The 13,236-nt window shown below is 36.9% G+C and overlaps 2 protein-coding genes and 1 non-coding gene across 3 annotated transcripts; all 3 read left to right on the top strand.

Annotated features, from left to right (window-relative positions):
- The first annotated feature begins 435 nt into the window (after positions 1 to 435).
- On the top strand, positions 436 to 4,149 carry LOC125232049. The gene has a single exon (XM_048137662.1). It carries the CDS (start codon positions 436 to 438, stop codon positions 4,147 to 4,149), a length of 3,714 nt encoding a protein of 1,237 aa, XP_047993619.1.
- Positions 4,150 to 4,260: 111 nt separating this feature from the next.
- On the top strand, positions 4,261 to 5,148 carry LOC125232048. Its single transcript, XM_048137661.1, has one exon. The coding sequence runs from the start codon at positions 4,261 to 4,263 to the stop codon at positions 5,146 to 5,148; it is 888 nt and encodes a 295-aa protein (XP_047993618.1).
- Positions 5,149 to 10,553: 5,405 nt separating this feature from the next.
- On the top strand, positions 10,554 to 10,625 carry Trnam-cau. Its single transcript has one exon. It is a non-coding gene; the product is annotated as a tRNA-Met (tRNA).
- Positions 10,626 to 13,236: the final 2,611 nt, after the last annotated feature.

Below are 13,236 nucleotides of genomic sequence, written 5' to 3'. Positions count from 1 at the left end.
GTGAATTAGTGGTGAAAAACAAACAATCGCAGTGAAATAAGAACAGTTTAGAGAGATTATAGACGTCACGCATCGAACATTCGAGAAGAAAACAAAAGTCAAATGAACAAAAGTGAGAAAACAAAATACGAACTATAGTGAGAAAAATACGTGTAATACAAGTAAATGAACAATAATTCGAGGTTTTAGTGCATAAATACGATAAAAAACTGTGTAAACTACCGCGAGGACAATAATTTGAAGAAATTTCGTCATATTTTCGTAAAAAACGATCCGCGCATCAGTGTAAACAATGGACATAAAGTAGTGAAAATACATCGCGATTCGTAATAATTGGAAGAAAAAGTGTGAATTTCCGAACATTTCGTGTTTTCGAAGAACAAGACCGAAGATTCTAGATATTTCGTCGCAAGATTTTACTACATAACCTACAAAATGGATACATACGTATCGGAACAAGAAACTACTTACGACTTAATACGGAAGATAGGAATAAACTTCAAAAAGCAAGGAAAAACACGCATTACGAAAGGCTACGTACAAGCAAGAATCGACACACTTAACGAGTATTGGCAGAAATTCCAGACAAACCATTTCCAAATTGTTAAATATGCAACGAGCGCTCAAAGAAAAGAACATGTTTATTTCGTCAACGACATTTATTCTGTTGGAGAAGAAGAGTATTTTATGATAAAAGGAGAATTGTCAGATACTATTGATCTGTTCAACAAATCTACCGCTGTGAGAGAGAACCCGCAACCGCATCCGCAGAATAACACGTCAGATGTAAACAAGCAATCTACGCAAGATGTAAAACTTCCCAAAGTAATACTGCCCCAATTCTCGGGAAATTATGAAGAATGGACATCTTTTCGAGACCTATATACGTCACTCGTTCACAACAAACCATCTTTGAGCAAGGTACAAAAACTTCATTATTTGAAATCAAGTGTCACTGGTGAAGCTGAACAATTATTGAAACATCTACAAATAACCGAGAAAAACTACGATGTCGCATGGGAAACTTTAGACAAGAGGTACAACAACAAACGCATGATAGTGAACACAATCTTGAATAGATTTATGAATCAGAAGAGAGTATACAACGGCACTTCCAAATCTATTAGAGAACTTCTCGATACTACTCAAGAATGTCTGAACAGTCTTAAAAACAACGACGTGAAGATAAACGAGTGGGATACAATTGTTATTCACATTATTCTCAACAAATTGGATGAAGAGACACGCAAACAGTGGGAAGAGGAGATAAGCACGCTACCTGTACAAGAGTTGCCGAAACTTGAGAAGTTAACAACCTTCTTGGACACACGTTTCAGAGTGTTAGAAATGATTCCGTCTACAACTTATTCGAAGGACAGAGAGAGAGCTATCGTGAGACAAAGATCCTTTCTAACAAGCCCCGCTACAACTACAGTACAATGTTCCTACTGCAAGCAAGACCATTTGAACTATCTATGCAAAGAATTTGCAAATTTAGATGTCAACAATAGAGTTCAACACGTCCAAAAGGAGAGACTATGCTTCAACTGCTTGTCATCAAAACATAATGTGAAAAACTGTAAATCCAAAGTATCCTGTCATCATTGCCAAAGAAGACATCGTTCTTTACTTCATTTTGAGAATCAAACCGCTGAAGAGAGAGAGAACAATCAACAATCCACGTCGAAAGCACCCGCATCCAATTCAAACTATACCATGAGAGAAGAGTCTACCACTAAAACTTCAGAAACACCAAAACTGAGAAATTATCTTATCACTCAGAGTCATACTGCACTAATGGCTACCGCACTAGTAAATATCAAGACCGGCCATGGTATGCAAGTACTACGAGCACTCATTGATCCCTGTTCTCAAGAGTCGTTCATAAGTGAAGCAACTGTTAGAAAACTACAACTTCGAAGAAAAACAGTTGATGGATTAATTACCGGAGTGGGTAACATGTCAACTACAATCAAATCCGCTACAAACATAGAGATTTACTCAAGATTCGACAACAACTTCAAAGCTGACTGCACAGCCTACATTGTTGAAGATGTCACTGACATAATGCCAGAAGTCCCGATCAATCCACAGAAATGGAGTCATCTGCAACACCTGTCACTGGCAGATCCAACTTATCATACACCAAGCAACATTGATTTACTACTTGGAGTTCATATCTACTCAGACATCTTAATGAATGGAGTGATTAAAGGAGAACCAGGTACTCCCATAGCACAACAAACACGCTTGGGATATATACTGTCAGGAGGTCATTTGACAAACAACCGCACAAGAGAATTCAAAACCATGCATCTGAACATAACTTTAGAGGAGATGGTAGAAAAATTTTGGGAGACAGAGAGATTAGAGTCAGAGGAAAACGACACTCTCACCCCACAAGAACTTAGAGCTGAGAAAATATATCAAGAAACTGTAACTAGAGATGTTGATGGAAGATACATTGTGGCACTTCCCTTTAAAAGCGACAAACCTATTTTACCTGAGAATTCGAGAGAAATTGCACTGAGAAGATTCATGAGCACTGAGAGAAGATTAGAAGCAAACAAAAAATTGAGAGAAGCCTACAACGAGGTCATGAGAGAGTACATAACACTTCAACATATGGAATTGATCGAACGAGATGAGTCTGTTAAAGAAACTGACAAACAAGTATATTTGTCACATCACCCTGTGATCCGTGAAGATAGAGAAACTACCAAGTATCGCATAGTCTATGACGCTTCATGCAAAGGAAGCAACGGAGTGAGCCTCAACTCAGAACTGCTAGTTGGTCCGTCACTTCTGGGAGATCTTCGAGACATTCTTATGAGATGGAGAACACACAAAGTCTGTTTTGTGGCTGATGTCATCAAAATGTATCGCCAGATCCTTGTAAGAAGAGAAGACACAGACTTTCAGAGAATACTTTGGAGATTCAGCCCTGATGAAGACATAAGAGAATACAGAATGCTAACAGTCACATTTGGAACAGCATGTGCGCCATTTTTAGCTATCAAAACCTTGAGACAAATAGCAATTGATGAGGCAAACACAGAAGAATATGCCCAAGCTCGAGAGATTATCAACCACTCTTTCTACATGGACGATGTACTGTCAGGGGGAGATACAGAAGAAACTGCAATAGAAGCAAAACGTCAATTAACAGAAGTACTAAGAAGAGGAGGTTTTGAACTACAAAAATGGTCTTCAAATAGCAAAAAATTCATCAATACAGTCGAAACAGAGAAGAGAGCGAAGAAATGTGAGATAGACATCAACAAAAAAGAGACAATCAAAACCTTAGGAATAACATGGAACTCAAACGAAGATACTCTCTTAGTAACTAACAAAATTAACACTTTATCTGAACAACGAGTAACTAAGAGAAACGTCTTAACTATCATAGCTTCCTTGTTTGATCCAATGGGTTGGCTAGCACCATCTGTAGTCATGGGAAAGATATTTCTACAGAAGATTTGGTCAAGAGGATTATCATGGGATACAGAACTACCAGAAGACTTAAAGACAGAGTGGAAAACCTTTTGCAATGGTATAGAGCACCTGTCACAAATTAAACTTGAGAGATGGATTGGAACAACCAACCACAGTGAGTTAATAGAACTACATGGCTTCGCTGATGCATCAATGTCAGCCTATGCAGCAGTAGTCTACAGCAGAGTAATACAACCAGATGGAGAAGTCAAAGTGTCACTTATCATGGCAAAGACAAAAATCTCACCGATGAAAAAACAACTTACTTTGCCCCGTCTAGAATTGAGTGCAGCGCTACTACTGAGTCAACTGCTGAAACATGTTGCTACAGCTATGAAGATCCAGAACAAAAATACATACGCATATTCAGATTCAAAAGTAACTTTAGCTTGGATTCTCGGAGACCCGCTGAAATGGACAACATTTGTGAAGAACCGAGTCATTGAAATCAACAATAACATAAATACTACATGGTCATACGTGAATACTAAAGAAAATCCTGCAGATCCAGCGACGAGAGGAGTCACACCTGAGAAATTGAAAGAACATACCTTATGGTTTCAAGGTCCAACATTCTTACAACAAAGAGAATGGAAAAGAGAATCTTGTGAAGTAGAAGATACAGATCAAGAAACGAGAAAATCTATCAAATGATCTACTACTACAGTGTTAGAGAAGAAAGAAGAATTCATACTCACAATTTCAAAGAGATATTCATCATTGAGAAGACTCATTTCAGTCATAGCTTACTGTCAAAGATGGCTGATGTTCAAAAACAAAGATGTAAAAGAAAACTTACCTCAGTATGTAACTCATGATGAGCGAGAAAAAGCACTTACTACATGTATCAAGCTTTCACAGCAACTTGAGTTTCCAGAAGAAATCGAAGCTTTGAGAAATCGTCAACCACTTAAGAAAAGAAGTCGAATACTGTCACTTACACCCTTTCTTGATGAAAAAGAAGTACTCAGAGTTGGAGGAAGATTGAAACATGCAGATTTAGAGTTCCTGAGCAAACATCCTGTCATTCTGTCTAAGAACAATGTACTGCTACCACTTTTACTCGATGACGCACACAAGAAGACATTGCATGGAGGCCCGCAACTTATGACAATATACTTGAGAGGAAGATACTGGCTGATTGACGCAGGAAATACTATCAAGAAGTATGTTAGAAACTGCTTTCCTTGCGCTAAACAAAAAGCGAAAACTGTAACTCAACTGATGGGCGATTTACCTGAAATAAGAGTTAAGCCATCAAGAGCATTTCTTACTACAGGTGTAGATTTCGCAGGTCCAGTCAACGTGCGCATGAGCCCTGGACGAGGAACGAAAACGTTCAAAGCATACATATGTATTTTCATCTGCATGGTAACTAAAGCTATACACATAGAATGTGTGAGTAACATGACAATGGAAGCGTTCATGGCTGCATTTCGAAGATTTACATCACGAAGAGGATTCGTCAAAGAGATGTGGAGCGACCACGGTACTAATTTCATTGCATCGAGCAAAGAAATACTAGAGACTTGGAGACTTGGCAAATCAACGATCCCAGTTGAACTAGCAGCCTTACTAGACACTGAAGGTACCAAGTGGAAGTTCATCCCTCCTGGATCACCAAATCACGGGGATTATGGGAAGCGGGGGTGAAGAGTTCGAAATTCCATCTAAAGAGAACCCTCGGAGATACTACACCTACCTTCGAAGAATTATCAACGCTTCTGAACCAGATCGAAGCTTGTCTTAACTCGAGACCCTTATCACCGCTGAGCGATCATCCTGATGACCTAGAGCCGTTGACACCAGCACACTTTCTTGTCGGAGAACCATTAGTCACAATACCAGAGAGAGATTTGACTCAACATAAAGCAAATTCCCTATCGAGATGGCAAAATATGCAAAGAATGTTACAGATATTTTGGCGAAAATGGCAAACAGAATTTCTTACAAGATTACAAGAGAGACCTAAGTGGAAAATTAGACAACAAGAGTTCAACGTCGGAGATTTAGTGTTAATCAAAGACTATAGATTACCTCCTAGTAAATGGCTACTAGGTAGAGTGTTACTGAAACATCCTGGAAAAGATAATGTTACGCGAGTCTACAACGTCCGCACAGCAACTGGAGTGTTAACTAGATCGATTTCGAAGCTGTGCCCACTACCAGATGTTGGAAGAAAGGATTCTGCTGTTCTTCAGGCGGGAGAATGTCATGGCCAGCAAGAAGATTGACCATAGAGAATCGATATAGCTGTCACATTTTTGAATTGCTGTCAACTGAAGCTTACATTATGAAGACAGAAGTCTAGATTTTTATTTTTGCAATATATTTCAATGAATTAACATGTATACGTTTTAACTAAGATTCTTATCAATAAATAAGAGTTATTGCATTACGGCGTCTCAGTTCTTATATTCACATTTAGAGTAGATGAGTTTACATATGTAGTTATACGCGATTAAGTCCCGATTTTAAAAATAATGATGTGTAATAATCGTGAAAGTTTAAATCAGTGTCTTAAAACTCTAAATCTAGATACTATACATTATAAAAAATTTCGTCTACGGTGTACAAACAACTTCTCAATAAGAACTTTTTTAATTCTTTATTAAATAAAGAGCAATCGGTAATTATTTTGAGTTCAGTAGGCAACCGGTTATAAATACATATGCCTTAATTTATATTCTTTCTTTGTCCTATGTACACTCTGCGCAGTGACCTGTGGTCTATTCAGCCGCGAATGCCGTGATAGTCCCCTAGCTGTGGACTTCCGTTTAGATTGCTTTGTGTATGACACAATAACGCACAGTTTAGTTTTTAATATCCTTATGTCAAGCGTTTCAATAATAAAAAATATACACATACAAAATATTTACAAGATTCGTGTAGTAGACTATAACGTGTTATAACGTTAATGAATTTTTAGATGATGAATGTATAACTTTGATTTTTCCTGACATTGCATGTGTAGGTACTTTGAATATAAATTATTTAATGTAAATATTATGTAAATGTATTTAGTATAAGGTAATTATTTTACGATCTACGCATAGTACGCGTTCACCTACATGAGCTAAGACTGTGTGCTAGGAATGCGCCTCTTTCAATATATTTGATCGCCAGTGTCCGAGGTGTGATACTACCATCACGAACTAAAGTTACGCTCATAATTATTACAGTCGTGCTCAGATATTTTTGTTCGTATGAATGTGAAGATATAACTGCAATCAACTTTACAGAGAGAACAAAGAAATAGTAACTGAAAATACGCTTTGTTAGCTGTTTCGCAAAGGACATAATTATTAGTTCTTTTGTACAATCAGCTCTCTTTGAGTTACAATTTAAATACTTATTAATTCTGCAATATTTATACAGTTCGGTTTACATTTTATTACCTACTTTTTAGACTTGCAACGGGTTTGCTCTTTCAAACACAGTTGAATTAAACTTTTTAAAGGAATTAATAAGGAGGTAAAGATTGACCATTTGAATAATACAATCACTGTGCAGTCACATATAAAGACAATATATTATTTCTAAAACCAAACCTTCACATGCATTCCGAATAAACCTACCGTTAGTGTGATGTGGTGTGATATAGAAATTGACCCTCTCGGTACAGCGCCATCTCTCGTGATTTGTTTAACATTTTTTTATAAAAGTTATTATACGGTATTATAGTTCCGACCATCGCTAAAGATCAAGTTTGGTATGGGTATTTAAACTTAAATAAACGAACAAAGTAACGTTACAATTCGTACAATTTTCCTGTTACATAATATAAATAACTGTCACTTCCAAATTAATTATTAAATAGTCCCAAGCACTTACTGTAATTACTCAATTCACTTTAGCTATCTGCCATAATTATTTTCGCATTTCAAAACATCATTTATTTTCATTTAACCATTTTTCCTCGATTGGAGAGTCGCTTCGCCATGTAAACGTAGTTTGCATTTTCCACACTGGATATATTACTCTCATTGAATGGATTTTTTTTATTTTATTTAAATTTAAAATTCAAGTTATGACAAACGAAATCCGATAAAAATGCTCCTAACTCTTGAAATTATTAAAATCCCGAAAATATCAAACAAAGGGTATTGCTGTAGTTGACATGGTATTATGAGAAAAGAAATATTTTATGACAATGTATCTCCAATAATGTAAATATACCTAATATTATTATCATTATAATTCCAATAGATTTTATTCTAACGACACAAAATTTTAAAATACTATTACAATACATTGTATGTAAATGATAGATACCTAAAATTAATAAACTTGAAACATACCTAGTGTGTAATTTTTATAACCGGTAACATTTAAAGGGGTGATTATACTGATTGTACCATAGCTGATACTGTGTTTCGATCGGCGTCGGGCATCAACGATGGGTGTGTAATGAATGGTATATATTATGTTTTTTTGGTATAGTAAAATTTGATATAACAACATTTGGTATATATTTAAAGGATATAATCACTCGCTTGACATAATGAACATTTGGTATAACAACAAAATATCTACTTTTATTTTGTATAATCAATAATTCGAATAACACTTGTTTATAATAATCGTTATATGGTATAACTATATTATTAAATTAAAATGGGACTTAATCGCGTAATACTTACGGACGTTTCGGACATGACATTACGTCCGTGGTCACGGGTAGACATGTCTAATTATTAAGATTAAGTCCCGTTTTAATTTAATAATATGAGTGAAGATCGTGTTAGTTTAAATCAATATATGGTATAACTATCTATTGATATACGACTAGTATAATATAACTAGCAAACAATATAAAACATTTCATGAATTAATTTTATTTTTTTGAAGGGATCACAGTTCTAACCTAACCTAACCTACTTTTCTGATAGTACTTAGTACATATGTTTAAGACGATACGGTAGGGGTCAATTCTCCATACAAACGCTCTCGACTATTTCCTCCCTGGTTTTTGAAGATAGAGCAATGATTTTTTCAACACCGATTGTGTGCTTTAGAAAGAATTTGTGTTATACAATTTCTTTATTATCGGAAATAAGCATTATACTCAAAGTATGTTATAATAAATGTTATTCGAAAAAATGATCATTATATTAAATAAAAATTATACAATTTGTTAGTATATTATTTGTTGTTATATTATTCAAATGACCGTTATAACGACTAAAAATATATCAAAAAAAGTTATATCGATCGACACGCACCCATCAAGGATTGCCATTTCTGACACTATTTGATTTAAGTATACCGAGTTATGTTGTCTTTGGCTAGGTACATCAACATTTTATTTGCTATATTGTTTGTTAACACTTATTGAAACAACAACATGTATTGTGAATTATGCAAAGTATCAAGTAGGATTAACCGAGTGTATGTGGTATTTCGCACAGGCTGGAAAATTGGCTAAGGCATAAACATTCTTCGGTCGTCTAGGGGTTTGGACGCAGGAATCTGGTTTCAAATTAAGTGAAGTTAACGTAATATTCAAATTACTTAAATATCAAAGGATGGCTTACTCGTTAATATCAAAATTGAAAGGATAGGTCTTTGAGCGCTTTCTGTGGCCTATTTCACAATAAAGACAATTGTCGCCCGACAGTGAGACTTTGAAGTTCATTCCCTGTTCAACAAGGAAATATTAACGCCGAGTAACTAACAATGTTACTTATCATTAGCAACCGATAAATAGGCACAAAATTGAGAGTGTCAAGTGCCAATGTCACTGTGGTAGCCCTCTGTACGTCAGAGTATTATTATGTTTTCTGTGGTAAGAAAAGTTTTTTTTATGGGATAGGAGGCAAACGAGCAGACAGTTCGCCTGATGGTAAGCGATCACCGCCGCCCATGGACACCCGAAACACCAGAGGTGTTGGAGGTGCGTTGCCGGCCTTTAAGATGGGTGTACGCTCTTTTCTTAAAGTAACGGAGATACCCAAATTGCAGGTAAATTCCCAGACACAACTGCCAAGTTACTAAGGAGACTGTCATAGTTACAAAAACGGATACTATATTGCGTATTTTGAAAATATAATCTACCTCAATGTTTCGTGGTCTGACGGCCTGGCCGACGTGGAAATCGAAACGCACTCTGTCGCGCCACTACAAAAAAGCGATAGGGAAAATGCTGGGAAAGTCTATATGTAGATGGCCAACAAAATCTTGGCACTAAAAAGGCGGAAAATTTGAAAAATGTAGGGCTCAGCGGCCAATTGTCTTCATAAAACGCTTGCTTTCTTACACCTTGACGTTGGCGGAATCATCGACGATCCATAACTTAAAAATTTATTGAAAATACCCCCATAACCCCACTTTTTTTGTAACATGGGTATTTTTTACGCAAGTTTACTCAGAATCGAGAGCTCTTTCGATCCTGATAGGAGAAAAAAAATGTCCCAAGATTTCCATACATTTTTTCGAACCTTCTATTCCGTTACCGCCATACAAAATGTATGAAAAGTGGTAACGGAATGGGAAAAAACCTTGGGACACTTTTTTTCTCCTATTAGGATTAGCTCGCAATTCTGAGTGGAAAACACATAAAAAATTCCAAATCTAAAAAAAAGTGGGGTGGATAACTTTGAAAAAAATGGCCCAGCTAAGATACGCTTATAAAACATAAGCAATTGTGTTTCGTGACTAGGTTGCCGCATATAGGTTAGTCGCGATATTGCGGCGTGAAGCTCCGCTCCGCTCCGCTGCATCCGAGAGAATTTGTCAAGTTAATGTCTTGCCAACGTCGAGTAAGATTAGTGATGATGGTGTTTAGAATTTCGGATGCAACGAGCGCTGAGGATAAACAATTTTGCTAACAATTTAATCCATACAACTAGGGAACAAATCAAGTTATTTTATTGAATATTTTTTGATTCGTTCTTTTTTCAAGTAGTCACACTACTATATATAAATTGAAATAGATATCATACACGAAAGAAAAAAAAACGGCAAGGCCCACTGGTGGCCGAGCCGGGAATCGAACCCGGGTCTTCAGCGTACGCGGCTAACGTCTTTACCACTAGACGCGGGCGGTAGATAGGGGCGGGCGTGTGGTCTAGTGGTAAAGACGTTAGCCGCATAAGCTAAAGACCCGGGTTCAATTCCCGGCTCGGCCACCAGTGGGCCTTGCCGTTTTTTCTTTCGTGTTTCTCATGATATCTATTTCAATTTATAAATTAATCCATATTATGTTATGTTAAAATAAGCTTCCCTAAGTGGTCACGGGTTCAGAATTTCACCACCCCCTTTCCTTCCGTAGGTGTCATAGAAGTCGACTGTGGGATATAGGTTCAATTGTGGGAGATGGGCTAGCAACCTGCCACTATCACAATTTCTCTCTTTCAATCCGTTGATTTCTGACCTGAAACTTGAGCAGTTTAGTGTGCTCTGCCTACTTACGACCTTTAACGATTTTTAGAGTAACAGAAGCTCATGGTATATGCTCAAGTAATATAATGCCTGCCAGATAAAATTTCAATTGACACGGCTCTGCCATTGAAAAACGTTCGACGCAAATTCATGACATTTCAATTTAATATCAGTTATTTCGCCGCCCGCTGGTTTACAGCAGTTTTCTTTATTCAATAGTTCAACTTTATTGACATTTAAAGTTCACTGGGATTAATATAGAAACATTTTTTATAAAAGGAAAAATGAAACAATTTATACTTCCGACAAGACTTGAACCAGGAACCTTTAGAATACGTCAATTGCTTTTCACCAATTATGCTATGGAAGCCCCGCCGCTAAAATAATACCTAGCTACTCAATTGAGCGACTAGATACTCAAGGTTACTCAATTGAATACTTACCTAGTTAATATTTTCAGATTTCAGTCTCTGTCCCACTTTTAACTAAACTGAAGTTATCAAGTCGAAGTTCGTTTGTCCCTTTCCGACGTATTGGTGTGATAGAGAGGGACAAACGAACTTTATCGGGTTGATAACTTTAGAGTACGTTTATGAATAAGGGGCAACAATTCCCGTTAAGTTTGTACATTTGGATCACGTCTCCGATTTGGATAAAAATTGGTAGGCTGAGCAAGATCCACTAGGTTTCCCAAAATGTCCTAGGTTGATTGTATGAAACTTTCCTTTTTTGTTACCGAAAATGTATAGAAATCTGGTAACAAAAAAGAAAGGTTTCATACAAACTACATAAGACATATATTGATTTAGACTAACACGATTTGCACTCATAAACCGCCAAATGAATAAGTCTGCGGTAGCTGAACATCTGCTACAGTCGGGACCAAACCACTGGATCGAGCTCCATAGTCCCAAAATTCTATCAACGGAACGTCTGTTCTACAGCAGAAAAGTACGTGAAGCGATTGAAATTAGGAAGCATCGAAATTTCAACCAAAATGAGGGACAGGGAATTTCTTCTTCGTGGAATCCAGTGATTAGCAAATGTAAGCGTGAAAAAACACCGAGGGACACACCGGCTGATGTCGTGAGTGTTGTGTGTAGGCAAAGTGACAACCCTAGCGCAAAAGTGAATAATCAAGAACAAGTGCGGGTAGTTCGAGAAACTCGCGCGGCTAGAAGATGTTGATGCAATTCCTCGCCAGTCTACCCGTGACCACGAACATAATGTGATGTTCGAAACGTCGGGCCTAATATAAATGTAAGTGTTTATGCGATTAAGTCCCGTTTTGTTCTAAAATTACATAAGACATTTTGGGAAACCTAGTGGATCTTGCTCAGCATCATGGACTCTATCAGCCTACCAATTTTTATCAAAATCGGAGACGTGATCCAAATGTACAAACTTAACGGGAATTGATCGGGTATGTCTCGGGTAGCAACCTACGACGGTGTGACATGAAAGTCAAGACGGTATACTTAAGAGTCAGATATTATGTAAATTATGATAGATGCCGAACATTAAGTGAAAGATAAGAAGATTAGGAAGGCTAAAAACTTGACTTAATAAAACTTCAATTTAGCGATTTTAAACAGCTTTAGTGAAGATCAACAAGGTCATAGAGTCAAGGTCAAGGTCAGAATAAAACTTAGAATTGAAATAAGGCACTTATAAGACAGATTCTAAAAAGGTAGGTAATGTAAAAAGTTTTGAATTTTAATACAAAATAAATAGATGTAACTACCTAAATGTACTAACAGATGGGACACTTCCTACAAATTCAAATTTTGACAGCGGTTCGGGCTCGAATTGTTTCGTCTCTTTCTAATGCATGGCACTATCCCTTTCGACTATTATTCATTAGAGTTGTCAAAAGTCAAGTCATTCTCAATAGTCAAATAATTGCTAGGTAGCAATTTGAGACGAACGAAGACGGAATCTCCCGCTCGGAATAGTGTCCGACTATTAGTGTTACGCATTTTTAAAATGAAAAACTTGCGACCATAATAAGGAGCATCTGGACGGGCCATATTTTCACTGCAATATGTGGCCCGCAACTATTGGTGTCTTTCTCTAACATAATTATGTCGATAGAGACACCAAAGACATATACAGTGAAAATATGACTCGTTTATAATCCCATTTAATACATGATAAAACATGGAAACGCAATCTTTGCGCAGTGCAATTTTCTTGAGCACATTATGTACCTGTTCGTTACCTACATTGCCCGTACATATCGGAGTTCTCACATAAAAGTTTATCCAAGAAGTTGCAAGCTACACTGCATTTACGAGTAGTTAGACGGTAGAGAAGCTTCGGTTACCTGTAGCATGAAAAATATTACACTGCTTCATC

The sequence above is a fragment of the Leguminivora glycinivorella genome, chromosome 12, assembly GCF_023078275.1.
Source record: "Leguminivora glycinivorella isolate SPB_JAAS2020 chromosome 12, LegGlyc_1.1, whole genome shotgun sequence".
NCBI lineage: Eukaryota > Metazoa > Arthropoda > Insecta > Lepidoptera > Tortricidae > Leguminivora > Leguminivora glycinivorella.
This window is presented reverse-complemented; position numbering and strand designations above follow the sequence as displayed.